The sequence below is a fragment of the Podarcis bocagei genome, assembly GCF_964188305.1.
Source record: "Podarcis bocagei genome assembly, chromosome: 1".
Classification (NCBI taxonomy): Eukaryota; Metazoa; Chordata; class Lepidosauria; order Squamata; family Lacertidae; genus Podarcis; species Podarcis bocagei.
The window spans coordinates 18,702,746-18,730,587 of NC_138125.1; the positions used below are offsets into that span (position 1 = coordinate 18,702,746).

At 45.5% G+C, this 27,842-nt stretch overlaps 1 protein-coding gene across 4 annotated transcripts in view; it reads left to right on the forward strand.

The window, feature by feature from the left end:
• Positions 1 to 27,842, forward strand: part of CCDC85C (coiled-coil domain containing 85C) — a 188,729-nt gene that overhangs the window by 128,554 nt on the left and 32,333 nt on the right. For 2 of the 4 annotated variants that reach the window (XM_081193603.1, XM_081193601.1), the window contains 2 exons: positions 15,636 to 15,674; positions 26,086 to 26,190. In XM_081193603.1, the coding sequence (XP_081049729.1) occupies positions 15,636 to 15,674; positions 26,086 to 26,190 (144 nt within the window). The remainder of the gene's footprint in view (positions 1 to 15,635; positions 15,675 to 26,085; positions 26,191 to 27,842) is intronic. The other 2 variants (XM_081193604.1, XM_081193602.1) reach the window with 2 other exon arrangements.

Below are 27,842 nucleotides of genomic sequence, written 5' to 3' on the forward strand. Positions count from 1 at the left end.
GGTGGCAGCAGCAGGAGGCCCCATTAGGTAAAGTGGTACCTCAGGTTAAGAATGGTTTCAGGTTAAGAACAGACCTCTGGAACGAATGAAGTTCTTAACCCAAGGTACCACTGTATGTCCTATTACGATTAATGGTGCTTACTCCCCAAATAGACTGTGGGAGGTTGGCATGTAAAGTTCTTGCAATGTGCTGAAATGCAGGGGCTGATGGGTAGAATCATAGAATCATAGAGTTGGAATAGACCACAAGGGCCATCGAGTCCAACCCCCTGCCAAGCAGGAAACACCATCAGAGCACTCCTGACATATGGTTGTCAAGCCTCTGCTTAAAGACCTCCAAAGAAGGAGACTCCACCACACTCCTTGGCAGCAAATTCCACTGTCAAACAGCTCTTACTGTCAGGAAGTTCTTCCTAATGTTTAGGTGGAATCTTCTTTCTTGTAGTTTGGATCCATTGCTCCGTGTCCGCTTCTCTGGAGCAGCAGAAAACAACCTTTCTCCCTCCTCTATATGACATCCTTTTATATATTTGAACATGGCTATCATATCATCCCTTAACCTCCTCTTCTCCAGGCTAAACATGCCCAGCTCCCTTAGCCGTTCCTCATAAGGCATCGTTTCCAGGCCTTTGACCATTTTGGTTGCCCTCCTCTGGACACGTTCCAGTTTGTCAGTGTCCTTCTTGAACTGTGGTGCCCAGAACTGGACACAGTACTCCAGGTGAGGTCTGACCAGAGCAGAATACAGTGGCACTATTACTTCCCTTGATCTAGACGCTATACTCCTATTGATGCAGCCCAGAATTGCATTGGCTTTTTTAGCTGCCGTGTCACAATGTTGGCTCATGTCAAGTTTGTGGTCAACCAAGACTCCTAGATCCTTTTCACATGTACTGCTCTCAAGCCAGGTGTCACCCATCTTGTATTTGTGCCTCTCATTTTTTTTTGCCCAAGTGCAATACTTTACATTTCTCCCTGTTAAAGTTCATCTTGTTTGTTTTGGCCCAGTTCTCTAATCTGTCAAGGTCGTTTTGAAGTGTGATGGTAGTTTTAGCCTGGAACTGGGTAGTTTTAGCCTGGAACTTTGAAATTCTGAGTCATGTGTCCCAGTAGTAATTATTGTCAGATGCTTTTATTTTTATTTCAAGGAAGCCAAGTTATTATCACTAAAATAAAAAAAAAACAAGTAGATGGGCTCTTTTGGCAGTGTGGCTTGTTGCCAGGCAACAAGCCATGGATCGGATCTTGGTGACTGGCTCCCTGTTCAATATGCCCTTGGCCTGACTTCTTCCTGCTTTGTGTATGCTGCACAAAAAAACACCAGAGGGTACTTTATCTGTTTACCCCCCCCCCATTTTTTTAAAAACATATATACGAGGTCAAAAGCAGGATCAATAACTAATAGTTGAAAAGTGCACGGGCAATTGAAAAAACAAGCAAACAGCAATTTTCCCTGTTCTTCTCCATAGCAGGTGATGTTCCTTCTACAATTGGGCCTCTGAGATTAGGGAACTGCTGAAGAAATGTTCCAGTTGGAATTTAACAGATTTGTTTGTTTATTTATTTATTTTACACCGAATCTGGCATTTTGTGTTAAAGCACTCTAAAAACAACAACCCCGAAAACAAAAAGGCTGATTAACAATTTCAAGCCGTAGCAGACTGGGGGGTGGGGTGGGGGGAACCTTTGCTGACACAGATTGTCACATAGACAACGGAGCAAATTTGTTTTCTTCAGCCTAGCCCTAGAGCCTTGGCCAACCTGTTGCCCTCCAATGTTGTTGGACTACAACTCCTATCAGCCCCTGCCAGCACACTTGTTTTCGGTTAACCTAACACAATTAAAAGGTGGGAATTCCAATAATAAGTAGGTAGACTGGAACCACTCTTTAAAATAACACCTTTTAAAAGAACTACCGTATTTTTCGTCCCTTAGAACGCACCTAGTTTTTTGGGGGGGAAATATAGGAATTTTCCCCCCTTTATTTCCCCCCCAAAAGCAGGTTGGGGAAACCGAACCAGGTCAAGGAACAGCGGGATGGCGGTGCTGCGCCTCCCTGCTGTCCCCTAAGCTTGTGGGGCTGGCCGATGTCTGCCTGGCGCGAGGGGCGCTCTGCTTCAGGGTGCCCCACGCGCCGGGCGGTAGGCTGCTATCCGCAGCGTGGGGAGCCCTGCGGGGAACTCCTGCAGGACTCCCCACGCTGCGGATGTCTGCCCAGCACGAGGGGCGCTCTGCTTCAGGGAGCCCCTCGCGCCAGGCGGCAGGTTGCTATCCGCAGCGTGGGGAGCCCTGCGGGGAACTCCCGCAGGGCTGTCTAGGCTGCGGATGTGTTCCCGAAGCGCCGGGTGCTCTGCTTTCAGGGCGCCTGACGCTCCGGGAAGCAGGCTGCTATCTGCAGTCTAGACATCCCTGCGGGACCTCCCGCAGGGCTGCCTAGGCTGCGGATGTGTTCCCGAAGCGCTGGGCACTCTGCTTTCAGGGCGCCCGACGCTCCGGGAAGCAGGCTGCGGATTTGTTCCCGAAGCGCTGGGCACTCTGCTTTCAGGGCGCCCGACGCTCCGGGAAGCAGACTGCTATCCGCAGCCTAGACATCCCTGCGGGACCTCCCGCAAGCCTGCCTAGGCTGCGGATTTGTTCCCGAAGCACCGGGCGCTCTGCTTTCAGGGCGCCCGACGCTCCGGGAAGCAGGCTGCTATCCGCAGCACAGACATCCCTGCGGGACATCCCGCAGGGCTGCCTAGGCTGCGGATGTCTTCCTGAAGCCTGGAGAGCGAGAGGGGTCGGTGCGCACCGACCCCTCTCGTTCTCCAAGCTTCAGCGAAAGCCTGCATTCGCCCCATAGGACGAACCCAGATTTCCCCTTCATTTTTGGAGGGGGGAAAGTGCATCCTATAGGGCGAAAAATATGGTAGGTTGGTCAGGCCCCAGATTCCATCCTTGAGAAATCAAAGAAATTTGAACGAACCCCATCTAGAAAAGAAGGGACTTTGTAGTTAGTCTCGTTATGAAAATAATAATTACCCCACTCCCAAATAATTAAAAGCATGCAGATCTAAAACGGATAACCTGACAAATGTACATCAACAGTATCTCTAACAGCAGGCATGGCAGGTTCAAAGGAACCTCTGGAATGTATCCTTCTATTCACACGAGACTAGCATTCTGCCTTCTCATGTGTTGACAGACTGCAGAGATGTCAGGAAGTGCGGAATGACGAGGTGCTTTGAGAAATCCTTTGCTAACTTAATTTCACTCTCTTCTCAAGGAGACACAATGGGAGCCTTGACACATCGCAGAGCATCAACTGAGCAGGTCAAGTGACTTGTTCCTGAGAGAGGCTTCTGGTAGCAAAGGGTCTTGCAGGGGGTGGGGGTTATTTGCAACAGGAACACTTCTTTTTTTTAACAAAAAGCTCGCAGTATAGTTTTCAGCCGGAAGATCGAATTTCCTTAGATGAAGCAGTATTTTGCTTCTGTGTTTAGAAGCTGGAAAGATGCCAGGTAGCCTTCCATAATCACCAGCGAGTCACTAATCTCTTAATGCATGGGCATTTGTTAGGACCTCAGATTTCATCACTCCGGGGGTCTTGTCTACACAACTTCCTACCAGCGAACTTACCAAAAGTCACTGAATGTCAGCATTCAAGGGTAAAAGCGTGCTGGGATCAGGATCCAGTTCGGCCGGTGATCTTGTGAGCATCCAGCTATTCCAGGGGAAATTTGTCCGCTTTGAAGAAAACCATCTAACACAGCGGTTCTCAACCTGTGGGTCCCCAGATGTTGTTGGACTACAATTCCCATCATCCCTGAGCTCTGGCCTTGATAGCTAGCGGTGATGGGAGTTGTAGTTCAACAACATCTGGGGACCCACAGGTTGAGAAAGGCTGATTAACAGAACTCATCTCTCTCTCTCTCTTTCTCGATCTCTTGTTTGTGCTGGCTTCTAATCTAGGAACAGTCAAAGCCAAACATCAACTCCATATATGTTGTTAACAGGCAGGGCTCAGAAGGATAGATGAAAATGTAATAAGAGTCCTGCAGTGTCAGACCAAATCTAGTTCAGCATCTTGTTCGCAAACTAGCCAACCAGATTTGTATGGAAAGCCTGCAAGCAAGGTTTGAGTGCAAGAGCACTCTCCGCGCTTTTGCTCCCCAGTAAGTAAGTGATAGGGACACGGGTGGCGCTGTGGGTTAAACCACAGAGCCTAGGACTTGCTGATCAGAAGGTCAGCGGTTCGAATCCCCATGACGGGGTGAGCTCCCATTGCTCGGTCCCTGCTCCTGCCAACCTAGCAGTTCGAAAGCACGTCAAAGTGCAAGTAGATAAATAGGTACTGCTCCGGCGGGAAGGTAAACGGCGTTTCCGTGAGCTGCTCTGGTCTGCCAGAAACAGTGTAGTCATGCTGGCCACATGACCCAGAAGCTGTACACCCGCTCCCTCAGCCAGTAAAGCGAGATGAGCGCCGCAACCCCAGAGTCAGTCACGACTGGACCTAATGGTCAGGGGTCCCTTTACCTTTACCTAAGTAAGTGATATTCAGAGGCATATTGTCTTCAATACTGGAGGCAATTTGGGGCCCTCGTGGTAGCATTTTACTGCCTCATCCTCCATGGAGTTGTCCAATTTCCTTTTAAAATCTGGTGCCCAGATCACAAGAGCTTTCACTACATCGATATTAACTGCAGTTTAGATAGCAACTTCGCTCATGACATACATTACACAGTGGTTCTCAACTTGTGCGTCCCCAGATGTTGTTGGACTACAACTCCCATCACCCCTGAGCTCTGGCCTTGCTAGCTAGGGGTGATGGGAGTTGTAGTTCAACAATATCTGGAGACCCACTGGTTGAGAAAGGCGGCATTACCCCCAGTCTAGGGTCTGGGGAAATATAGGATGGGGGACACCTGACTTACTAGCAGTACATGTGAAAAGGTTCTAAGGACATGAGTCAACAGTATGATGCAGCAGGGAGAAAAAGCTAATGCTATTCTAGGCTGCATCAACAGAAGTGTGGTGAGGGAAGTAATAGTACTACTCTATTCTGCCTTGGTCAGACCACATCTGGAATCCTGTGTCCAGTTCTGGGCACCACAGTTTAAGAAGGATGTTGACAAGCTGGAACGTGTCCAGAGGAGGGCAACCAAGATGGTCAAGGGCTGTAAACCAAGCCTTATGAGGAACAGTTGAAGGAGCTGGGTATGTTTTGCCTGGAAAAGAGGAGAGTGAGAGGAGATATGATAGCCATCTTCAAATATCTCAAGGGCTGCCACATGGTGGATGGAGCGAGCTTGTTTTCTCCTGCTCCGGAGGGTCGGACTCAAACCAATGGCTTCAAGTTGCAAAAAAGGAGATTCCGACTAAACATCAGGAAAAACTTTCTGACAATAAGAGCTTTTTGACAGTGAAACGGGCTCTCTTGAGAGGTTGTGGACTCTCCTTCCTTGGAGGTTTACAAGCAGAGGTTGGATGGCCATCTGTGCTAGAAGTTTCAGTTGATATTCCTGAATTGCAGGGGTTGGACTAGATGGCTCCTGGGTTCCCCTGGACTGTATCCATTGCACAAGAGGGGTTGGGTGGGATAGCAAAATATGAACCAGAATTCTGACCCTGAATTCATTTGTGCAGACTAAGTCTAAAGCATGCTGCTTTCACATGATGGTACACGACTGCTGTCCGCTCTTCATGTATTCCTACTGAAGATTGCAGAAAACCCCGTTAAGCAGAGGCAGCAGCCGCAGAGCAGCCTGGTTTTGTGGACTGAGCCCTTTATCTGTGCAGCTCAGTCCTGCGCAGGAAGACATCTAAAAATAGTATTGTGCTAACGCGTTTACCTCACTGGTTTGTCATGTTCAATTCGGGGAGAAATCGCAGATGAGTCACAGCAAATTTCATTCTTTAGAACTATAAAATGCACGCCGCTATCTGTGGTTTTTCTCTTTCGCGCTCCCTGTAGTTCCCACCTTGCAGGTTGAGAAACAAGGCCAGGCTTCCCATTCTGCTGGGGGCTTGACATCACTACTGGCAAGGGGCCATAGCTCACTGGTAGAACACACGTGCTGCATTGCAGAAGGTCACCGGTTCAGGTCCCATCATCTCCAGGTAGGGAAGAAACCCTGTATAAAATCTTGGAGAGCCACTGCCAATCAGCTCAGTCGGTACTAAGCTGCATTGACCAATAGTATCCTGCCTTCTCACAGTAGGGCAGCATCCTATGTCCCATGATGTTCAGCGCAAGGACCATTTCCAGCCACAGATTTGGGGAGTGTCATGCTTGTCATTGTAAAATAAAGAAGCGAACTTGTAGGACAGCAAATTAAAAGGACAACAAATTAATAATAATAATTATAATGATAATATTTATTTATACTCCGCCCTCCCCGGCCAGAATCAGGCTCAGGGCGGCTAACACCAATAAAATTACAGTAAAAACGTAATGGGGGGGAACAATTTAAAATACAGTTTAAAATGTAATTTAAAATGCAGCCTCATTTTAAAAGTAGCCCATAGATCGAAACCGTAAGGGGAGGGAAACATAAGGGTCAGACTGAGTCCAAACCAAAGGCCAGGCGGAACAGCTCTGTCTTGCAGGCCCTGCGGAAGGTCCCGCAGGGCCCTAGTCTCTTGTGACAGAGCATTCCACCACGTTGGGGCCAGTACTGAAAAGGCCCTGGCCCTAGTTGCAACCAATCTAACCACCTTGCAACCTGGGACCTCCAGAATGTTGTCATTTGTGGACCTTAAGGTCCTCCGCAGGGCATACCAGGAGAGGCGGTACTGTAGGTACGTGGGTCCTAGGCCGCATTGGCATTTATTTATTTTTTTTACTATGAAAAAGGAAAAGGCAGCATGCCTCTGAATACCAGATGCTGGGAATCATAAGTGGGGAGTTTGCTGTTGCATTCTGGCTTGCAGGCTTCCCATAGGCATTGGGGTTTGCTGCTGTGGGAAGAGGACACTAGATTAGATGGGCCATTAGCCTGATCCAGCAGCGATCCTTCAGATGTTCTCAGGATACATTTGATATTTCTCACTTCAGCTGCCAGAATGTCCTTTTCTGCACAGCACTTAGATATTGCTGGTGTTAACGAGACACAAGGAAGTGCTGTTAGAATCATACAACCATAGATTTGCAGAGTTGGAAGGGACCACAACGGTTATCATCCAGTCCACCCATCTGCAGTGCAGGATTATTTTTGCTTGAAACCATGACCCTGAGGTTAAGAGTTCCATGGCCTTCCCAAGCCACTCTGAACATTCAGGAATAGCAATGTAAATGAAAGATGGGACATTTTGCATCTTTAAATTTTGATACCCTCTGGTCGTGACAGAAGGCGAGTCTTTCCCACGATGCACCTGCCAGAACTTTGTCGGGAAACAGTAGCACCAAAGTCCTGGAATCATGGGGGTGATCGACTATGAAGAAATGCTGGGAATAGACCTATTCATATCTATGGATTTAAGATGCTTAGAGCAAGTCCATTGATAGCAGTGGTTTTATTCTGAGTATGGCTAACATCAGATGTCACAAACATTGTTTGCTATAAAACTGCCGAGTGTTGAATCAAGAAACCTTAAAAATAGATTTCACACCTTCTTGTCACCTTAACAAAGTGAACCTGTGCAACACACACACACACACACACACACACACACACACACACACACCCTTCAATAAAAATCTCCAGAGCAGTTCCCAGGCCACCAACATAACTATCCTATCCTAGGTAACAGGATGGGAGAAACTGTGGCCTAGTGAAATAGGGGTGGGGAATTTTCTCAGTCCAAGGTCCAAAATCCACCCAGGTCATTCCCTTCTGAGAGGTGGGGGGTCACATGTCAGTGGTGGGTGGGCTAAGAGGTCGAAGTGAGTGGAACAATGACACTGAGCTTTCCCTTTGTACAGTTGGATACTTTCTGCACACGTCCCTCTCTGCTCTCTATCCAGAAAAGCAAGAGAAAAATGCTACAGTTCAAGAAACCCATTGCAGCCAAGCAAAAGTGTTCCAGGGTCCAAGGCAGGGGAGTGGTGGCTGTTGTCTGCAGAAAGTGACAAAGCTCAGAGAGAGAGACATGTATTTGGCCCTGGGCTCCAGATTCCTCACCCGTGCAGGTCTGCTCCGCTCTTAAGAAAGTTTGGAGCCTGGTTGTACAACCACAGTACAGTGGTACCTCAGGTTACATACGCTTCAGGTTGCATACGCTTCAGGTTACAGACTCCGCTAACCCAGAAATAGTGCTTCAGGTTAAGAACTTTGCTTCAGGATGAGAACAGAAATCATTCTCTGGCGGTGTGGCGGCAGTAGGAGGCCCCATTAGCTAAAGTGGTGCTTCAGGTTAAGAACAGTTTCAGGTTAAGAACGGACCTCCGGAACGAATTAAGTACTTAACCCGGGGTACCAGTGTACTGATCACTGGGCAATTTGTGTGGTGGGCCATTTCCCTCTGCCAACACGTACAGAATTGTGATTGCATCTTGCTCTTTTACATAAGGTTTCAAGCTTCTCTAAGCTCAAAATCAAGGCTTGAAGGAAGGAGTGTAATTCTTGTTTGCTGCTTCTGAAACAAGTGCATACGTTTTCGGCCCCTCAGTTTCGGTTCCATGCGCTCGACTTTGCTCCCATGCTCAATAAGGGGATCGGCTGTCAAAATATCAGTGCGTGCTTCTAGCCTCTGTTCAGAACCAGCATGCCCAGAGGATTTTCCAGGTCAGAGATTGCCTCCACGTTCATTGGTTGTCTCTGACCCGGAAAAAAAGCCCAGATTTCAGTGGGGCTCACATTTCAATGGCAAGTCAGCAAGATGGGAAATAGGAAGAAAGTTTGTCACCCAGATGATGAAAGGGTTTCCATCAAAGCTTTGAGTGCCATGTCCTGCAGTGCTTTTAACAGATCTGAGAGCTAGGACTTGGTGGGATTCGCATTTTTTGCATTTAGTGGATTCAAGTTGCATGACTCTTCTTTTTTCTTTTTTGCCTCTGGCTTAGTGCGCTGAACTTGCCACCTGCCACCTCTCGCTCTCCTGCTCAACCCTCTGTGTGAGGATTGACTCATTAGCAGGTTGCGTGTCATGCAAGTAACTTCCACCGTGGGAAAAAACTTCCTGCCGTGTCAGTCCAACACAGCTAAAATGAAAAAAATCCTTCCAGTAGCACCTTAAAGACCAACTAAGTTAGTTCTTGGTATGAGCTTTCGTGTGCATGCATACCAATCTGAAGAAGTGTGCATGCACACGAAAGCGCATACCAAGAACTAACTTAGTTGGTCTTTAAGGTGCTACTGGAAGGAATTTTTTTATTTTGACTATGGCAGACCAACACGGCTACCTATCTGTAACAGCTAAAATGAGACATAGAAGAAGAAGAAGAAGAGGAGGAGGAGGAGGAGTAGTTTGGATTTGATATCCTGCCTTTCACTCCATTAAGGAGTCTCAAAGCGGCTCACATTCTCCTTTCCCTTCCTCCCCCACAACAAACACTCTGTGAGGTGAGTGGGGCTGAGAGACTTCAAAGAAGTGTGACTGGCCCAAGGTCGCCCAACAGCTGCATGTGGAGGAGCGGAGACGCGAACCCGGTTCCCCAGATTACGAGACTACTGCTCTTAACCACTACACCACACTGGCTCTCTCTGGGCATTGAGTCCAGTAGCAGCTTAAAAGCTAAGAAGCATTGCATTAGTCTACAGAGGCTTCATCAGATGCATGAAGGGATATTCCCATCTTACGTCATGATGCATTGATTAAGTTTTTAAGGTGCTACAGCAAGGATAAGGAACAAATTAAGGCCAAAGACCTCATTTCTTCAGGGCTAACTTGGAGGCTAGATGTCAGCAGTGAGTGGGGCCAGCTCTCTACACGCATTTCTGCCAGCTGGGATGCAGGTGGCACTGTGGTCTAAATCACTGAGCCTCTTGAGCTTGCCAATAGGTCAGCAGTTCGAATCCACCAAATGGGGTGAGCTCATATTGCTCTGTCCCAGCTCCTGCCAGCCTAGCAGCTCAAAAGCATGCCAGTGCAAGTAGATAAATAGGTACCGCTATGGCAGTAACATAAACAGTGTTTTCATGCACTCTGGTTTCCATCATGGTGTTCCGTTGCTCCAAAAGTGGTTTAGTCATGCTGGCCCCATGACCCGGAAAGCTGTCGGGTACAAACGCCGTAGCCTGAAGCAAGATGAGCGCTGCAACCCCATAGTTGCCTTTAACTGGACTTAGCCTTCCAGGGGTCCTTTACCTTTACCTATCCATAACTATCAGACATAACACATGCACCCACATCCATTCTCACACGTAGCAGATATGTAACACATAATTACGTATGTATTTATTCACACGCACGTACACACAGACAAACACATCCAGACTCTCGCACACACCCCTATGTATATTTATAAAACATTTATATTTATATCCTTTAGGGACCCAGGAGGCAGCTAATAGCAGCACCTGCTCCCTCCAATCATGGATGCAATTAAAACAAGCAATTAAACCACAGTATAAGCTGTGAGCGAGGAACTTCCAGCCCTGTGGACCGGACCTCTATTATTTGGCCCTTGGCTCTCTCTCTAGGCCTTCACCAGCCCTGCTGTGCATCCTCCTTGAGTTCTTTTGCCTGGCTTGAATGTGGCCTTGAACTGGGACAAAGCCCCTTGCTTGCTTGCCTGGATGGAGGATGGAGGAATCTGTGCAAACCTCTGACTTTTGCATGCCTGGAATGTAACCTATGCAAGCATTAGAATCACACCCACTTCTACCTCTGGGCCAGCCCAACCCTCGCACATGACCCCTGAAATACTGTGCACAAGGGGGTGTCACCCCCAGGCTGAAAAAAGGATTTCCCACCCTTAAAATAAGCTGATAAATAATAAAAATGCAAGATATAGTAGAAACGTCCAGTCCGGCAGAACATTGTTCAGCCTGGTCCTCAAAGTGCTTTGAATACAGGGTTGTTTTAATATGCTCCCTCCTGATAATGATGGAACCAGCTGAACCTCCCTGGGAAGTGACTGCTACAAACTTGCCGCCACCACCGAAAAGGCCCCGTCTTATGTCAAAGGCCCCTTATGTTGCTAAAATGGCAAGGGAAGGGGTTCTATGTGCGCACTTGACTGGATCTCTCCCTTTGTGGTAGAGCCCCCTCCCACACTGGCTGGACACATCACCATTTGGCAGCAGGGACTTGTCACTGTCACCAGGCACATCCCTGTTGGTGAGGGATGTTTGTGTGAACACCCCACCTTCACATATGAATTGCATGAAGAGGTTCCATGTTATTACACGGGTAGCGGGCCTGCCCATCTGGCATGGACGTCTGCAGTGGGGAAGGCTACAAGAGAATCCTAATGGACAAAGGGCTCCAACTCCCAGAGAAGTTTACATGCATAGAGATCTGTAGACGTCCTATTCTGGTCTGGCAAAGGAGCCCACAGAGCAAAGCAAGCCAGGAATTTCAGTACCACGGAGAGCTCCCAAGTGATCAACTTGTTCCAGCAATGGTTGAAAGCAAACCGAGCATTCTGAAGCCTCCGCCTCCCAGACCACCTCTCCTAGGCTGTGCCCTCTTGTGGAGAGCTTAGTTTATTAAATAGCCAACCCTTTAGCCAGAAGACAGGCACTCCTTCTGCGCTCTATGGCCTCCCTACTGTTGCGCTCACTGCACAAATACTGTGGGAGGTATTAGGTTCCTCAGGCTCCGATGAGTTTGGTGCTTTTGGAGATTGTTCTGTGGACTCCTGTCTGTCAGCCTCAGGCAAATCTCCATCATTAGGCTCTGGGACCTGGATTTCGTCTGGCTCCTTAGCTGGTAACTCTGTCAAAGTAGGGTTCCCTGCTGCAGATATCTGCGCTCAGTATAGGAGCAGGACTGAAGAAAGTGTGGGGCAGTTCCAGCAATGTGGCCCCCTTTTGATCACATGGAGTTCCTTTCATGCAGTGAACACCCAAAGGGGAAGAGTAGTCTATGTGTTTTCATTCACCTCGTCACATGGGCTGCCTATGCGCCAACCAGCCGCTTAGCCAATGTTTCCTGAGGCTAGGATCACCTTTGGATCTGCCAGGTATAAGGAAGAGGTAAGCTCTTTCCTTCTCCCCCAACAATAACTAGATTTTTTCTTTTGGAGCCAGGTTAGAAGCCATTTGTGGTTCCCACTCGTTATGTTTGTGTCTTTCGCATAGGCCTCTCATTAGCGATGAACAGTAGTGCCCCGCTCCCTCCCTCAAGGACCCTTTTCCAGTTTGTGCTTGTTAGCTTTGTAATGTGGCAATTATATCCTCAAGGAGCCGCGCACGTATCTCCCACAAGTAACATGAAATTGCAAATCTCTCCTTATTTCCCCCAAGCCCCCTCCTGTTTGTGGGGGTGGAAATTGTTATTATTTTAATGCACGAAACCACAAGGCCAATTTCGAGCAAATGACTCATAACGTGGAGGAGGGGAGGAAAAAAACAGCCCACAATTTCCTATGTTCAGCTTCTCCTTAGTATGCAATAAGGTAAAATATTAAATAGGCTGTAGCCTGAACTGCTGTGTTTTATGTTTTGGTATGTGTGGATTCATACTATTGGTTTTTTTTTTAAAAAAAGTGTGTGTCCAGGCATTCCAAATTCTGCGACTTGAATAGATTATACAAATTGAGGATAATGTACATAATTTCTCTTACTTTGCATGAATTCTGCAGGGTAAAAAAAAATCAAAATCAAAACTCTATTTGTTCACTGAATGGTCCCAGGGTAGATTACATAAAACATAACAAATTAAAATAATTAAAACCATTAAATTAAATGAAAACCACAAAACTGAAGAAAATCACAAGAGCAAGAACGCAGCAGTATAGAAGGAGGGGACGCACTCACCCAACAGCCTGAGTACAGAGGTCTGTCTTATCCTGACTACCCAATAATAATGCAAGAGGGAAGGGCACCAGGCAGCCTAGGAGCCACCACAGAGAAGACCCTGTCATGCGACTCCACCCCTCAAACCACACAAACATGTGGTACCACTAACAGGCCCCCTCCTGGGCAGGTTGGCTTAGTTTCTTTAGTTTAACCTAACAGCACAAGAATAGCTTTGCTTGATCAGGGCATTGGCTCATCAACAGGATTCAGCATCCTGTTCTCACAGTGGCCAAACAGGCTCCCATAAGAAGCCTGCAAGCTGGACCTATGTGCCTCAGCACTCTTCCCTCCCATGTTTCCCAGCAACTAGTATTTAGGAACATGCAGCTCCCGGCAGTTTAGCAAGCAACTATGCAAGTGCTGCAACTGGGCCATCAGCAGCCACAGTCTACTCCTATTATTTACATTTATATCCTGCCTGTCATTTCAGTACCACGGAGAGCTCCCAAGTGAGCAACTTGTTCCAGCAATGGTTGAAAGCAAACCAAGCATTCAGGGCAATGTGCATGGTGGTTCTCTCTGCAGTCCCCACTGTCCTCGCAGCAAATAGGTTACGCTGAGAGATTAGGATTGGCCGAAGGTCACTCAGTGAGCTTTGTGGCTGAGTGGGGATTCTCAAACCCTATGGCCAGCTTGCTGCCTGCACTTGATAGGGAATAAGGTGCTTTCCATTTGGAAGGTGTAGTTGTGGTCCAACTGGATCACCCAGTCTATGAGAATTTTCAAGGATTTACACCAATGGCAAAAATATCCTTGAAGGATTCCATGCACCTTCTACGTCTTCATATTACCTGTTTAGGTAACGCCACAGTCTCCTGGAGTAAATTTCTCTCTCTCTCTCTCAGCCTAAGAGTTATTGTTATGCAAAAAGCTACTCTGAGTATATATAATTGTAAACGTAAATGCCATTTCAGTGTGTGTCTCTTATAGTCCAAACCCAAACATATTATTCGACAGGACTTGCTCCCAGGTAATTGTGTACAGCCAGGGTAGCCAACACGTTGCTCTCCAAATGCTTGTTGGGCTACAACTCCCATCATCCTTGACCATTGACTATGCCGGCTGCGGCAGATGGGAGTTGGAGTTCAACAACATTTGGAGGACACAACATTGACTACCCTGGTATATAGGGCTGCAACTTAAGATAACACATCATAGAATTGTAGAACTGGAAGGGACCACAAGAATCCTCTAGCAAGTGTGTGCCTGCTAATGGGGAAAAGAGAGTGGGGGGGGTACATCCAGTGTCTCTGGAAATTTTTACACATCACTTGGGAAGAGAGGTGAACTAATACCAGTGTACTGGAAGAAGCAAAGATCACCAGTGTTGAAACAGTGATTCTTCAGCATCAACTTCGTTGGACTGGTCATGTTGTGCGGATGCCTGATGATCGTCTTCCAAAGCAACTACTCTATTCCGAACTTAAAAATGGAAAGCGTAATGCTGGTGGTCAACAAAAGAGGTTTAAAGAATGTCTCAAGGCAAATCTTTAAATATGTAGTATAAACACCAACAATTGGGAAACACTGGCTTGTGAGCGCTCCAATTGGAGAACAGCTTTTACCAAAGGTGTCATAGGCTTTGAAGACTCTCAAACTCAGGACGCAAGGGAGAAACGTGCTAAGAGGAAGGCACACTTGGCAAATCAACTCCCACTCGGAAACCAATGTCCCCACTGTGGAAGGACGTGTGGATCCAGAATTGGCCTCCACAGTCACTTACGGACTCATTGTTAAAACCGTGTTTATGGAAGACAATCTTACTCATCTACAATTGATTGCTAAAGAAGAAGAAAGAAGACATTGACTCAACATTTAAAAATTGCATCACCAAAGAAGTCAGTGTGAATCAAAGAAATTAGTGGGATCTGGGCTTTACTGCAGATGCGAGGATTCCAGCTGGGTGAGGAGAAGAGGGGCTGTGTATTTTTGCAAAATTAACTCGATATCCTGTTTGCCATTCATGCTTCAGGATGCTCGCAGTGACACACCCTGCTCTCCTCTCCTCCCTTGAACGCACAGGTTCAGTTTGCCTTTCTTTTCTGGGAAGAAGAGAAAGGCAGCCCTTTTGGAATGTCAGTGGCTTTGTTGTATTTCAGTTGGTTTCTCTGCATCTGTAGAACGCAAAGCACGTGATGCCACACACCACTTTTGCTCCTTGTTCCCCACAGATGATAAATATTTTCATGATTGTTAATTTTACATGCTGAAGCGAAACCCCTTATTAATGATCCCCCGCTATTTGTCATGCGTCCCCCACAGCTTTATCTCTCTGCTGTCAATTACGAATTCCAATTTGCACCAGTTCTCTAAATAGCGCACTGTTGCAATACCTCTTCCAGTTTAATTCACAAACCCATTTTTTTCGGAGTGAAAAGCTAGGCTGTTGACTACTGAAATCTGCAGGACTTGATTTATTTTCCATGCCAGTTTCATACTAATTGAGTTCTGTGTTCTTTCAGTTTCACCCTTGTGAAAAAGGCAGTGCTGTCCATCCATTTCTCCAATCTCATCTTTTCAGACCTCCTATATAAGACATTCTGAGGCCTTTTATTTCAGGTCCACACCCCCCCCCAATATGCTTATTGAACTGCATATCTCATGCATGACCACAACATTCTTCGATGCAGGAAGGATTAACACAAATGTGGAGGCTGCTAATTTTTAGGATGCAGTTTTTGAATGTTTGATATTGCTTTGCTTTTCATTATAATCTGATATGTATAATATTCTTTTGTTCCCTCCTAGCTGGCTGGTCACAACAGTTCACCAAGAAATTTAATTAAGGTAGACATATCTTAAGACATTTAAGCTTCCAGCTTTCTGGGATATGGGGAAGCCTTGGCTTGCAATGTCGGTGATGGGTCTTTGCTGCTTTCGTATGTCTAACTTGCAAATGTTGGCAGTTTCCATTTTTAGTAATCCCGAGTTTTTTAAATGAATGCTCAGTTGTTTGACTCATGCTCAGCATGGTGGGTAAATACATTGATACTGAGGCCATACTATCAAATCCTCTCCACTTAATGTCGACCAATCTGCATATGTCCAGTGAAGATGGAGACCTTCTGTTAATCAATTAAATACAAAGAACTGATTTTGAGCGCCAAAAACCGAAGTACTTTAAATATGAGCAAAACAATTTGGAGGGCAGGAAGCATCTATCAATGTGGTAAATAATTCACATCAGTGATGAGCACATGGTCTCCTTTTAATACAAGAACCTTAGTTGTTACATTTTGTACCAATATTTAATGGTTCGAAGAAAATGCAGCCGTCAATGTATTTCCTCTGAGATGTGATCCTTCACTTGTTTAGTTGTCATACCTGTTCGTAATATATTGCAAGGACGTTGGATGGTGTCTTCCATGCTCATGTGTGCTGCACATGAATAGACCACTTATAGAATGTCGTTGACAATCCACACAATTTGTCTTGGTCTTTCACCCAGTTCCCTTTCACAACGATTTCAGCCTCTGTGTTTCCTTAGAAACCTGTTGATCCTTCACAAGACCTTCAGTTGCTTTGCTTCTCATAACCCCACCACTCTAAAGCCCTATTAAGTGTTATCTGAAACCTAACAGAACATGAATGTGGAGAGCACAAGAGTGGCTAGTGGGGAGAGATGATGGCACTCACTGGCCTCCTGGGACTGGCGTGGCTGTGGCTTACCAGGGTGGCGGCGGCAGGGATGTCAATGCAGTGTGAATGCACCTGCTCTCCAGAAGTGTGGACTACAATTTGCATTATCCCTGACCATTAACCATGTTGCCTGGGGCAGATGCAAGTTGGGAGTCCAGAACACCTGTGAGGCATCATGTTGGCCACCACTGCTGGTCCATCTGGACCAGGAAACTATGGTTTGCCCTGAAAACCAGGATTGCGAATCAGGGTTTGTTTGCACAAAGTAGCTAATTAAGCAGAGTAGCTGGGGGGTAGTATGTAGAGGCAAATGGGTTATTCCCATAATGCAAAACCATGGGTTCTAGTTAATGTGTGAAGCGTCAAGTTATGTGCAAAGTGATCTCTGCTCTGTCATTTGTCCGCTTATATGCCACTTCCTTTAAACAAATCATGGAAGTGGCACACAATTAAAAAAGCAAAATAAAGCCAGCAATCAATATTACGTTTATTCATTTACTAATCAGATTTCTAGACATATTCCATTTAATATGAAGAAGTTGGCTTTAAAGCTCTGTGAAGTAGCAAATTAAGGGGTGAATTGTCTGTTGGAAATGCAAAATAATTTGTATAAAACTTTTTCGAGATTTTGAAATTCTTCTTAAGTTGGAACCGAAAATTCAGAATATTTGGATATGAAGAAGTCAATGGCCTGTCTGTATGTTTCACTCTTCCAAATAACTATCCTTCCAATATGCTTATTTTTGATGAGGATGTTGGTGGTGATGATTCTTAATCTTTCAAGCCTTTTTTGTTTTCTTTTGGCTGTTGTAAGCCCCATACGGCTTAATAACATTATTTCTTCTCTGTTGTTATTTTCTAACTTTATAGCCCTCCTTTCCATGAGTCATGTTTAAGGCAACTTATGATTTAAAACTGGTATGGTCCTCCCCATTTTGTCAGACTTTGGCTCCCATTTTCCCTATTTGCCATACTGGCATATGGAGGCAGGGCACAGCTGCTCCACCCCTTACTCAAAAGGAAGTGGAACAACACGTACATTTACTGCCTGTTGTCCTGCTATGGAAACTATTATTGCAGAATTTGTGTGAATGCTTGAAGCTCCTTCTGCTGAGTCAAACCACCAGCCCATCCATTTCAGCAGCTCTCGCAAGATGTTAGCAGATATGATAGGGCTTCCCCTTTCTCTTCTTTCTCCCCTGCAGCATCCCAAGTCCTCCATTCTCCTCCAGGCAGTCCTCCAGTCCTCAGGAGCAGAATTTGGGAGGGCACATGGGGCTGCAGAGGGGAGGAGAGGGAGGGGAAGTCCAAGCTGTGCAACTGGATTTCCACTGTGTTTGTGGGAGTCCACAATTGGGTATCATCCAACAGTATTCTTAGCTAGGGTATCTGAGATTCTTTCACAGGAGGTGCTGGGAACTGAACATGAGACATTCTGCATGCAGAGCGTATGCTCGTCTGCTGAGTTCTGGCCTCTCGGCAGCTGCAGTGGCTGTGAATCTCCCTTCCCTTTGCTCGCTGTCGGTCTGACAATATAAAATACAATCTGCTGTCTCTTTTGGTCAGCATCAGTCACTGAAAACCAGACGAAGCACGAGGCTTACAGTTTGGCGTCTGAAAATTACGACCCACTGGGAAGCCTGCAATCTGCGATGCTATCGGTAGCATTGCATTCTGTTATTGTGCGTCATCCCAGTGCCTCCTTCTCAACTACCCATTTGACTGACAGTAACTGAAAACTCCAGACATGCACATTATCATTAGGAGGAAGCATTCTAACGGCACGGCACTTGACAAGATTGATGTTCATTCTGTTTTCCTTGCAAGTCAGACCATCAAATGGCAGCTTGACAGACCAAAGTAAGAGAAGGGTGGGTTTGGGGAGCATTGCAGGCCCCTCCACCTTTTAAATCACCCAGGAGGGACTCAACAATATCAATGCGACAAAACAGTCTCACTGAGAACAGTTGGCCATTGCATTTTGCGAAGACACTAATGCACTGACTGTTAACTAAGCAAATGAAAGTTGTTGGGTACCATTGTGTTGATTCCCAAGACAACAAGATGATAGATAACCTTTTGTAAAATAAGTTTTGGTTGGACATACAGTGTTCTTGAACTTGTCCTTCTCCAGCTTAAGAAGAGGTTTTTTTTGAAAAAAAGAAAAACAGTGCCAGAACGGTTTGTTGCGATCAAATTATGGGTTTTTGTTTTTTGCTTAGGCCTTCAAATTCAAACTGTCAGATGTATCAGATGCTGGTTGAAACCCTTCAGTTTTTTTTAAAATAACTTTTTTATTCATTTAGCTTATTCCATTCATGAATCACTTCTTGTGAAGTGATTGAACAACAAAAGCATTAGCCATAAAGACACACACACACACACACACACACACACACACACAAATTCATATACAGTGGTACCTCGGGTTACAGATACTTCAGGTTACAGACGCTTCAGGTTACAGACTCTGCTAACCCAGAAATAGTACCTCAGGTTAAGTACTTTGCTTCAGGATGAGAACAGAAATCAGGTGGCGGCGGGGCGGCGGCAGCGGGAGGCCCCATTAGTTAAAGTGGTACCTCAGGTTAAGAACAGTTTCAGGTTAAGAACGGACCTCCAGAACGAATTAAGTTCTTAACCCGAGGTACCAGTGTATAGAAGCCTACCCTGACGCTTAGAAAGTTGAGGTAATTTGTGTATTTTAACTTGTGTATGTTTTAAAATTATGGTTGCGGTTTTTTCTCAGTTTTCTCTTTTTGTTGTAAACCGCTTTGAGGTGTTGTTGTTGTTGTTTACAATCAAGTGGTGTCTAGATTTTATGGGGAAAACAAACCAATTTTAAATCCAATACTGATGCAGAGTGGGATAACAAACTCCACTTTAAAAGTTTGTTGGAAAAGGGAGGACTTCAATAGGTGCTGCTGAGGTCATGGAGAACATGCCTGTCTTATATGTATCTGGAAAATGTCCTGAAGGGTAGGAACCGCGTGAGTCCTGAAAAGATATACTTTAGGTATCAAAGTGGTGTGTCTTCTGCATTTGGCAGAAGCACACCTCTCTGGGGAGGGAATTCCAGCACCTAGGAGCTGCCACAGGGAATGCCTTCATCTGGGCCAGCCCCCATCCCCAAATCCACTGGAGGAATTACCAAGAAGGCCCCTGTTCGTCAGTCTTAAAACGCGAGAGAGTCTGTAGGGAAGGAGTTGGTCTTTCAGATATCTGGGTGAGGTGGAAGACCCCTCAAGACCAGAGGAGGGCATTTCCAGACACAGTCAAGGCCAGACATCTTTGCGTGTGTGTCACTGAGCTGGGGCCTGTTGGTTTCAAGTGCAGAAGAGGACATAGTCCTGTTGATGAAGATTCAGGTGCTGGTCCTTTACGTGGGCTAGAGGGTTGTGTGGGTGCCATCTTGTCCTTCATCTTGGCCCGCTGGTGACAGGGTGCCTAGATTTTTACATCCCTCATTAAAGTACTTAATATGGGAAGGGATTAGGGAGCATCAGTACTGGGTGACCCCACACCTTTAAATAATTGTTTGCAACACTGGATTTAAGAGTAATCTCTGCTAATGAAAAGTAGGGCGGATAATAACAGTAGCTCTTCTTTATTTGTGAACAAACTGTCAAAGCGCACACAATGATTTTCTCTTTTTTATTCCTTAAAAAAGGGGTTTAAGTGGAATTACGCTGTCTTCTCTTGACGTGTTATTCGTCCTAGTCCCGTTAATGAGCAATTTGGGTTTTTCTTTTCCTCTGTAATCTTTTTAAACTTGGTAACGAAGCCTGCCTCAATGGGTAAGTGTTTATAAGCATCCGAGGAGCACGCAAGGAGGATTTTACAGGGGTAATTAAAATGCTTTATCCCTCTTATGGCTGTTGTAATATCTTATTAGATTTGGTTGAAAAGTGAAACATATTGTTCATGAAATGTGCACAGTGGCGGTATTAATGATGTGACCCCGTGGGGTTGCAAAGACCTGATTTAGCTGGTCTCAAATTGCATTTGCAGTTTCCAAAACGAACCAAACCAGCCGAGCTGTTTAGAATTATCGCTAATGGGGCTATATTGCAATGAAGAAAAAGGATTTTTTTCCAGAACAAAAAGAGACATTTGCAAGAAAACTTTGAGAGCTGGAGCATGGCATTCAGTAAGGACATAGGGAGCCTCCTTACACCAAGTCAGACTATTGGTCCTTGTGGGTCAGTGTTATCAACACTGACTGGCAGCGAGACCCCAGGATTTTAGACAAGGGAGGTTTTCCTGTTGCCACCTGGAGATGCTAAGAATTGAACTTGGGACATTTTGCACACAAAGCGGATTCTCTACCGGTGAACTACAGTGCTTTCCCCACATCTTCTCAGCACTCCAGCTGTGGCGACTCATGCTGGGCACTTGCCTCTGACACAGCTGTATCCCTCAAGGGCAGTTGTGATGCTCTACCCCATGGAATGCTGTGAGCCTTTTTTACCCTATGAGAGCTCTTGTGGCTATAACTAGGATGGGTATCAGGAATGAGCCAGCTCCCAGCGAAGGTTTGCAGCCAACTTCAGAAAACAGTCAGGAACAGAGAGGCTTTGGTGTTAGTCAGGCAGGGGAGAGCCAGCAGATGCAGACTTCAGTTCTTCTTGACCTTGACGGAGAAGCTGATAAGGCAGTAGTTGAGAGCAGGGTAGCCAAAGCTTGCAGGAAGCACAAATAGGCATGAATAGACTTAGAGACTGTTAATGCTTTGATTAGCCATAGTACTTTAATAATAATAAAACCCCTCCCTTTTTATATCAGTGAGTAGTATGTGAGGTTTTGAGTGTCCTTCTCATTCTATTTAATTCCTTTATTTTCACATCTTGCCAAGATGGATGGGACCATTGGTAAAGTGGCAGTCAGCTGTATGCTGACATTGTACTATTAGTCTAGGTATCTTATCTATCCTCCATGGATAGTGAACTCATTTTCGCAGTGCCCGTCTTTATATAGCTGAGAATTGCAAACTGGGGGAGAGCATTGTTGCACACTGGTCGTGTTTGCTGGCTTCCTATAGGCACCTGGTTGTGAGAAAAGGGATGGTGGTCTATACTGGCCTTTGGCCTGATTCAGCAGGGCTCTTCTTAGAATCGGATGTGGCCAAAATGGTCCCATCAGAGCACAACAGGAGGCAACAACAGGTTCAGTATGTAGAAGAACAAACAAGCAACCCTTAAGGGAGAAAATCATAAGCAGGCAACAGCAATAACCACCCACATTCCCAAACCCAAAACATCCCTAAGAGGACTAGGAACTGAGAATGCTCAGTGAGTACACAATGTTGCGTGCCTGCTGGGAAAACTCTCTGAGAAAGTCGAGTGGGAATGGAATGGAGCATCTTTTAACAGGGAATAACTGCCTACCTGCTTGGAGCCCTGAACAGGAGCACTCCATACTACACAGGACCCTACTTAAAATTTGTTTGCAGTGCTACAGATTCTGTGGGTGGAACCAGGCAGAGGGCCTTCTCGGTAGTGGCGCCCACCCTGTGGAACACCCTCCTATCAGATGTCAAGGAAATAAACAACTATCTGACTTTCAGAAGACATCTGAAGGCAGCCCTGTTTAGGGACGTTTTTAATGTTTTATCGTGTTTTTGATATTGGGAGCCGCCCAGAGTGGCTGGGGAGGTCCGGCCAGATGGGCAGGGTATAAGTAATAAATAATAATAATAATAATAATAATAATAATAATAATAATAATAATAATAATCCTCTTGCTGTACATCCCTACCTGGTGTGTAATACAGGGTACCTTGGGTTACATATGCTTCAGGTTACAGACTCTGCTAACCCAGAAATAGTACCTTGGGTTAAGAACTTTGCTTCAGGATGAGAACAGAAATCGTGCGGCAGCAGTGGGAGGCCCCATTAGCTAAAGTGGTGTCTCAGGTTAAGAACAGTTTCAGGTTAAGAACGGACCTCTGGAACAAATTAAGTATGTAACCAGAGGTACCACTGTAAAATCCTACCTGCTGCCCAATGGGATGGGCAGGTATTCAAGCTTCCCAAAACTGAGAAGGCTCATCCTGGGGTCAGTTGAGCATCTCTCTTTGCCTCTCTGACAAAAATGTGTTAGTCACATGTGTACCCCAGTTTTCCCTTCAAGGAGTTCAGGACAGTGTGTGTGACATTATTCAATTTCCCCCCTGCCAAGTCCCTGTAAGGTGTGCTTAGATGAGAGACTTGAACAGTGACCAGAAGGGAGATAGTGAAGGAACCATAGAAATGTAGGTTTGCAATGAAATTTGAACCCAAGATACACCAGGATGGGAGAGTTCAGAGTTATCTTGGGCTTTTCCAGGTGAGCCAGAGCTCAGCCAGCGCTACACTGGTGTAAGCTGGGCTCTGCCAGCTCACCTGTGGCCCAGCCAGTGGAACTTAAGCAAATGTAAGTTCCTCAAAAGGGGTGAGATAGGGCTGGAACAGTGTAAGGAGCGACTTGTACCTCTTCCAAACCCTGGTCAGTTGTTTTTGTGATGTGGTTTTTGGGATTCTGTTGCTTTACTTCTGTAAAGTGTTGCTTTACTTCTGCCTTGAAACCAAATGGGGCGATCAATTGAGGAACGCAACTCCCCGCTGTGCTGTTTAGCTTCCTTACCGCCGTGCCTGACAGCAGATATGCAAGCGGCTATGCAATCTCTCACACAGCTCAAATGATTGTGTACCATTTCCTGACACTTCAAAATCATTATGAGCCTCTTGCCTCAGATGGCTGGACTCTGAAGTGCATTTTCGGAAGGGGAAAATGCAGACTGGGGTCAGGACAAGAAAGAGAGCCTTCCGCTTGCATGTTGCAAACTCATGTCATGATGGATTCATGAGTTGGTTCCCCCATGACAAATTTTACATATGGGATCCTCCATACGTTTTAATCCGTGGGTTCCAATGGCCTCCGAGACACTGCTGGCTCTTAAGATCTTGGTGTATCGGTGGGAAGAAAACTACTTGACGTAGAAGATGTTGGTTGCAGTCAAACCCTCAAAACACCTGGATTCTTATTGGATGCACAGCTAAGCTTGTTTTTGTGGCCTTCCATCAAATTTTGTTGCCGCAATGGCCCCTCCTCCTTCCAGTTCTTTCGAACTGGAAAAATATCATTGCAGCACCAGATGCAATTCAAAAGCTTTAACGGAGCATAAAGAAACTGGAAAGGTCATGTTTTTGTAGCCTCAGAACGGAGAACAATCCACTACTGGATGGCCTTTGAAAACCGAAAAAGTTAATGAACACAGTTCATGCTAATAAAATTGCATTGTTTCCATCCAAGAGTGTATATTTGATAAATCTGAACTATTTCTATTTTGTTGATTGTCTGGTTTCCAACATTCTGACACTTAATGGCGTATAGCATTATATACATGCATTCACACAAATATACAGGGACTGAGTGCTGGAACCATACCTGGTAGCAGGGACAAGTGGGAAATATGCCGTGGTTACTTGATAATTTTATCCTTTTGACTCTGTTCTGTTTGTTCTCTTTCTCTCTCTTCTCTTTCTCTTGTTTTCTCTAGTTTTCCAGTAGTATTTTGTATTGGAAACATTTTTCACAGCTTTGGGGTGGGTAGGTGCGGGGGATAAAGAAGTCCTTTACCATGGACTGAGGAGGACACAAATTGGAAGGGGACACTTGGGGGAGGGGAGCCCCTGCTGTATGAAAGGCAGGGTTGAAAGGGTCTCCCAGGGTAAGAGACTGGGAGAAGAAGTAGGCTCCCAGGGTGAGTCTACCTCTCTGTATGTCAATAAATGACAGGATAGATTTGATATAAATATGGTCAAGGGCCTCACAGGTATTTTTTTCCTCTTTCCCCCATTTGTTTTTTTAAAAAAATATTCTTGCTCTGTAGACTAGTTTGATTCTGATTGTATTTTATCTCAAAAACTGTCATTTTTAAAAAAATAAAGCATACAAACAGGCAGTTGAATGCAGCCAAAAGTTGCTCAAAGAAAGTGAAACTATAAATACAGGACGTTTTTTAAAAAAATGTTCCTTAAAAAAGGGTTTTTATCAGCCTTTTCAAAGTAAGTTATCTAACCCAAGAAAATGAGTTTTGCATGGCCCCCCATACATTATCAGCTTCCAAGGATCCTTCTTGTTGGGTAGGGACACAGTGCCTGTGTTCAAACATAGCAGCAAGCCATGGTTTGTTCTAACCATGGCTTGTTCAACAAACCACAGGCATCTCGCAGATCAGCAAACGACCCACTGCTTGTTGGGAATGCACACTTCCCCACTTCCTCTGTAGCCTCAAGTACAGGTTAGATTTGTGCTGATGCTAAATGGGGTTTCCATCTTTTCCCTTAAATAAATGTTTATTTATTATATGCAAATGCCAGTCTCTCAGGTTTGCAGCTGCTTAGCTTCAACCCTGCTACAGCCACACATTTTCCAAAACGATTCACTAGACTGCGGGGTTGCCATCTTGACCAAATTTAGAAGTGACCTGGGTTTGTAAACTTTGGCTAATGGAGAATCTGGTTACATAATGCTCTGGCCGGAGAGGGTGGGGTACAAATAAAATATTATTATTATTATTATCATTATTATTCAATGGTTAAGGCCCACAGTGGGGAGTAGAGGGGAGTCCACCTGGGAGGAAGGTTTGGGAGAGAGGGCACGTTCCAAGAGTTCGTTCCTTATTTGCAAAGCATGGTTTGTAGGGAACCAACATTGTACCAAATCTGTTTGTCTGATATGTAGCATATTCATTTAGTCTCTTTCATGTGTGTGTGTGTGTGTGTGTGTCATGCCCTTACCCCCCACCACACCAGTGACATTGCATGAGATTCAGTGAATGATAAGTCAATATTTAAAAAGCACTTACTTTTAATTGATAGACAAAAATAAGGACACAAATGCAGGCTTTCAGAAACATAGTCCTCACAATTGAATGCCCTCAATTGTTTATTGTTTTATTGAAGAGGATGCCATAAAGACACACATACTTTTATATGCTTTATATCATTCCCAAATCATAACATAGGAACTTCACGGAGCTACAGTTCCCAGAGTGGTTTAACATTGAACCCCTCTTCACAGGGACCTTGGGGAATGGTAGCTCTGTGAGGGGAATAGGGGCCTCCTGACAACTCTCAGCACGTCAACAAACTATAGCTCCCTTTGAGGGAAGCCATGACAGTTCAAGGTGGCATCATCGTGTTTTAAATGGCATGGTATGAATGTGGCCTCAGGCCTGCTCAGGCCCATACCCACATCACCCTCAGTTCGGCCCATTTGACAGTTTTCCCTCGTCCCTGCTTTTGCAGCTGAGAAGCTAGCTGAACTGGGACGGGGAGGTAATCCAGCCTCCACCCCAAGCCGGCGGTTTGGATTCAAGCAACATTCCATTTCCTTTCCAACAGCATGCCTTTAAACTAGATTTTTCTTATTGTGTGGTGCCTACAATTGAGCCAGATGAACTGGAGAGGCGAGGGTAGGAACCAAATAAGGAATTGAAAGTAGAATAAAGTCTCGTTGTCTTACTTTGAATTAAATAGAAATCCTTTTCTTTCTCTCTCTCTCTCTCCTGCAGCAATCAAGCTCTGGGGATCTGAGGACTCTGAGGAAAGGGTTATCCCCGTACCATTCCGAGTCACAGCTGTCGTCACTGCCGCAGTATCAGGACACCATGCAGAATGTAAGATGCACGCATCGCTATCTACCTGGTGTAATTACGCTGATGGCAATCGTAAATTAGGGGAGAGAGGGAGATGGGAGCCTGACCCATGAATGCAAACATCTGGCAGGCTGGCTGAATTGATGCCAGCATTCTGCAAACACTGGAAAGCAGGAATCAAAACCAAGTGTTTGATTCTGGCATGTGTACACTCTGTGTCCTCTTGTTCTGTTTTCATGGGAGTCGTGAGAAACCAGTGCTGGCTATGAATAAGAACATAAGACAAGCCCTACTGGATCAGGCCAGTGACCCACCTTGGCCATCATCCTGTCATCACCAAATGCTTGTGGGAAAAACTGCAAGCAGGATGGGAGCTCAAGATCACTTCACTCACTTGCCATACTGCCTCTGACACTCACATGATAGAAATGTTTAAAATTATGCAATTGTGGATAGAGAAAAGTTTTTTTTCTCCCTCATAACACTAGAACTCACAAACATCCAACGAGGCTGATAGCTGAGGCTCTTAACGATTTTTCTGCCTCCTGTAGCAATTGTAATGCGCCATGCTGGGTGCCACACGGTCTTTAATTGTGTTTCTAACCGCTTCTCTTATTCCTTATATATTGTATTTTATTGCATTGTGTGGAATTCAGATTGTAATACGATAGAAAGCAATGTAAGGAATAAAAGAAGCCATAAAAATACAATTAAAAATTGGTATGAATATTTAATGCCGGCGCCTGCCTTCTCAACTGCAGATCCACAGGCACGCTGCAGACTGCTAAAATGGAGCTCACACACTGCGGTTTGGGAACCCCGGGCTGTAAATCAGCTTAATAATAGCTAGGTAAATAAATCAGTCACAAAAATCAGCAGCGCTACCCTGCAGAGCTGTAATTAATTTAAGAGAAACAAGTGTCGTTGCGGCACACAGTGCATTAAGTGTAACGTGTAGTTTGACCCTCAGCTGACAACCAGTGACACCTGGTGTGTTTGTCTGTGCACACACATGTATTTCATGCGTAAGATAAAAAAGGCTGACCCTGTGTAAAAGAAAATACCCTTTCCCGTAATTTAAGTAACTTTTGCTTGCGCCCTCGGTTCTTTTTATTCGGACTGGCAATGCATGGTCAATAAGCTCATGTGACTCAAGATTTTGCAGGCGGTTAGAATAGGTGACCCATTTGTATGATTCCATGACTTCCTTTACTTCCTCCCAGAGAACCCTTTTCCAGAGCAAAACATTTTCATTGTTCTTTCCTGGACACCTCCCTTTTATTTGCCATGACTCCCAAGAACTACTGGACACAACTTAATGGATGGCCTACACGAAAGCGCTTCAAAATGTTCCTCTCCCAAATATTTACCAAGGACTTTTGGACCGTTTCCACAGAGTTGCTGGTAAATGGGTGGATAAGAAGTGCTAACTGTGAAACTTCCCAGGGGCTTCCCGTCAACAGAGCGGTTTCACGTGATCTAAGAAATGATAAAAAGGCAAGAACACGAGCACTGCTTATCTGTCACGGCTGGAACGTTTTGAAACTTAAGAAGTTTTGCAACTTAAGACCTTTTCAGTTTTAAGGAGTAAACTGGGGCTGATGGGATGGAAGTCCAAAATGCCTGGAGGTCACCAGATCAGGGAAGGCTGATCTAGCCAATCAGAATGCTAG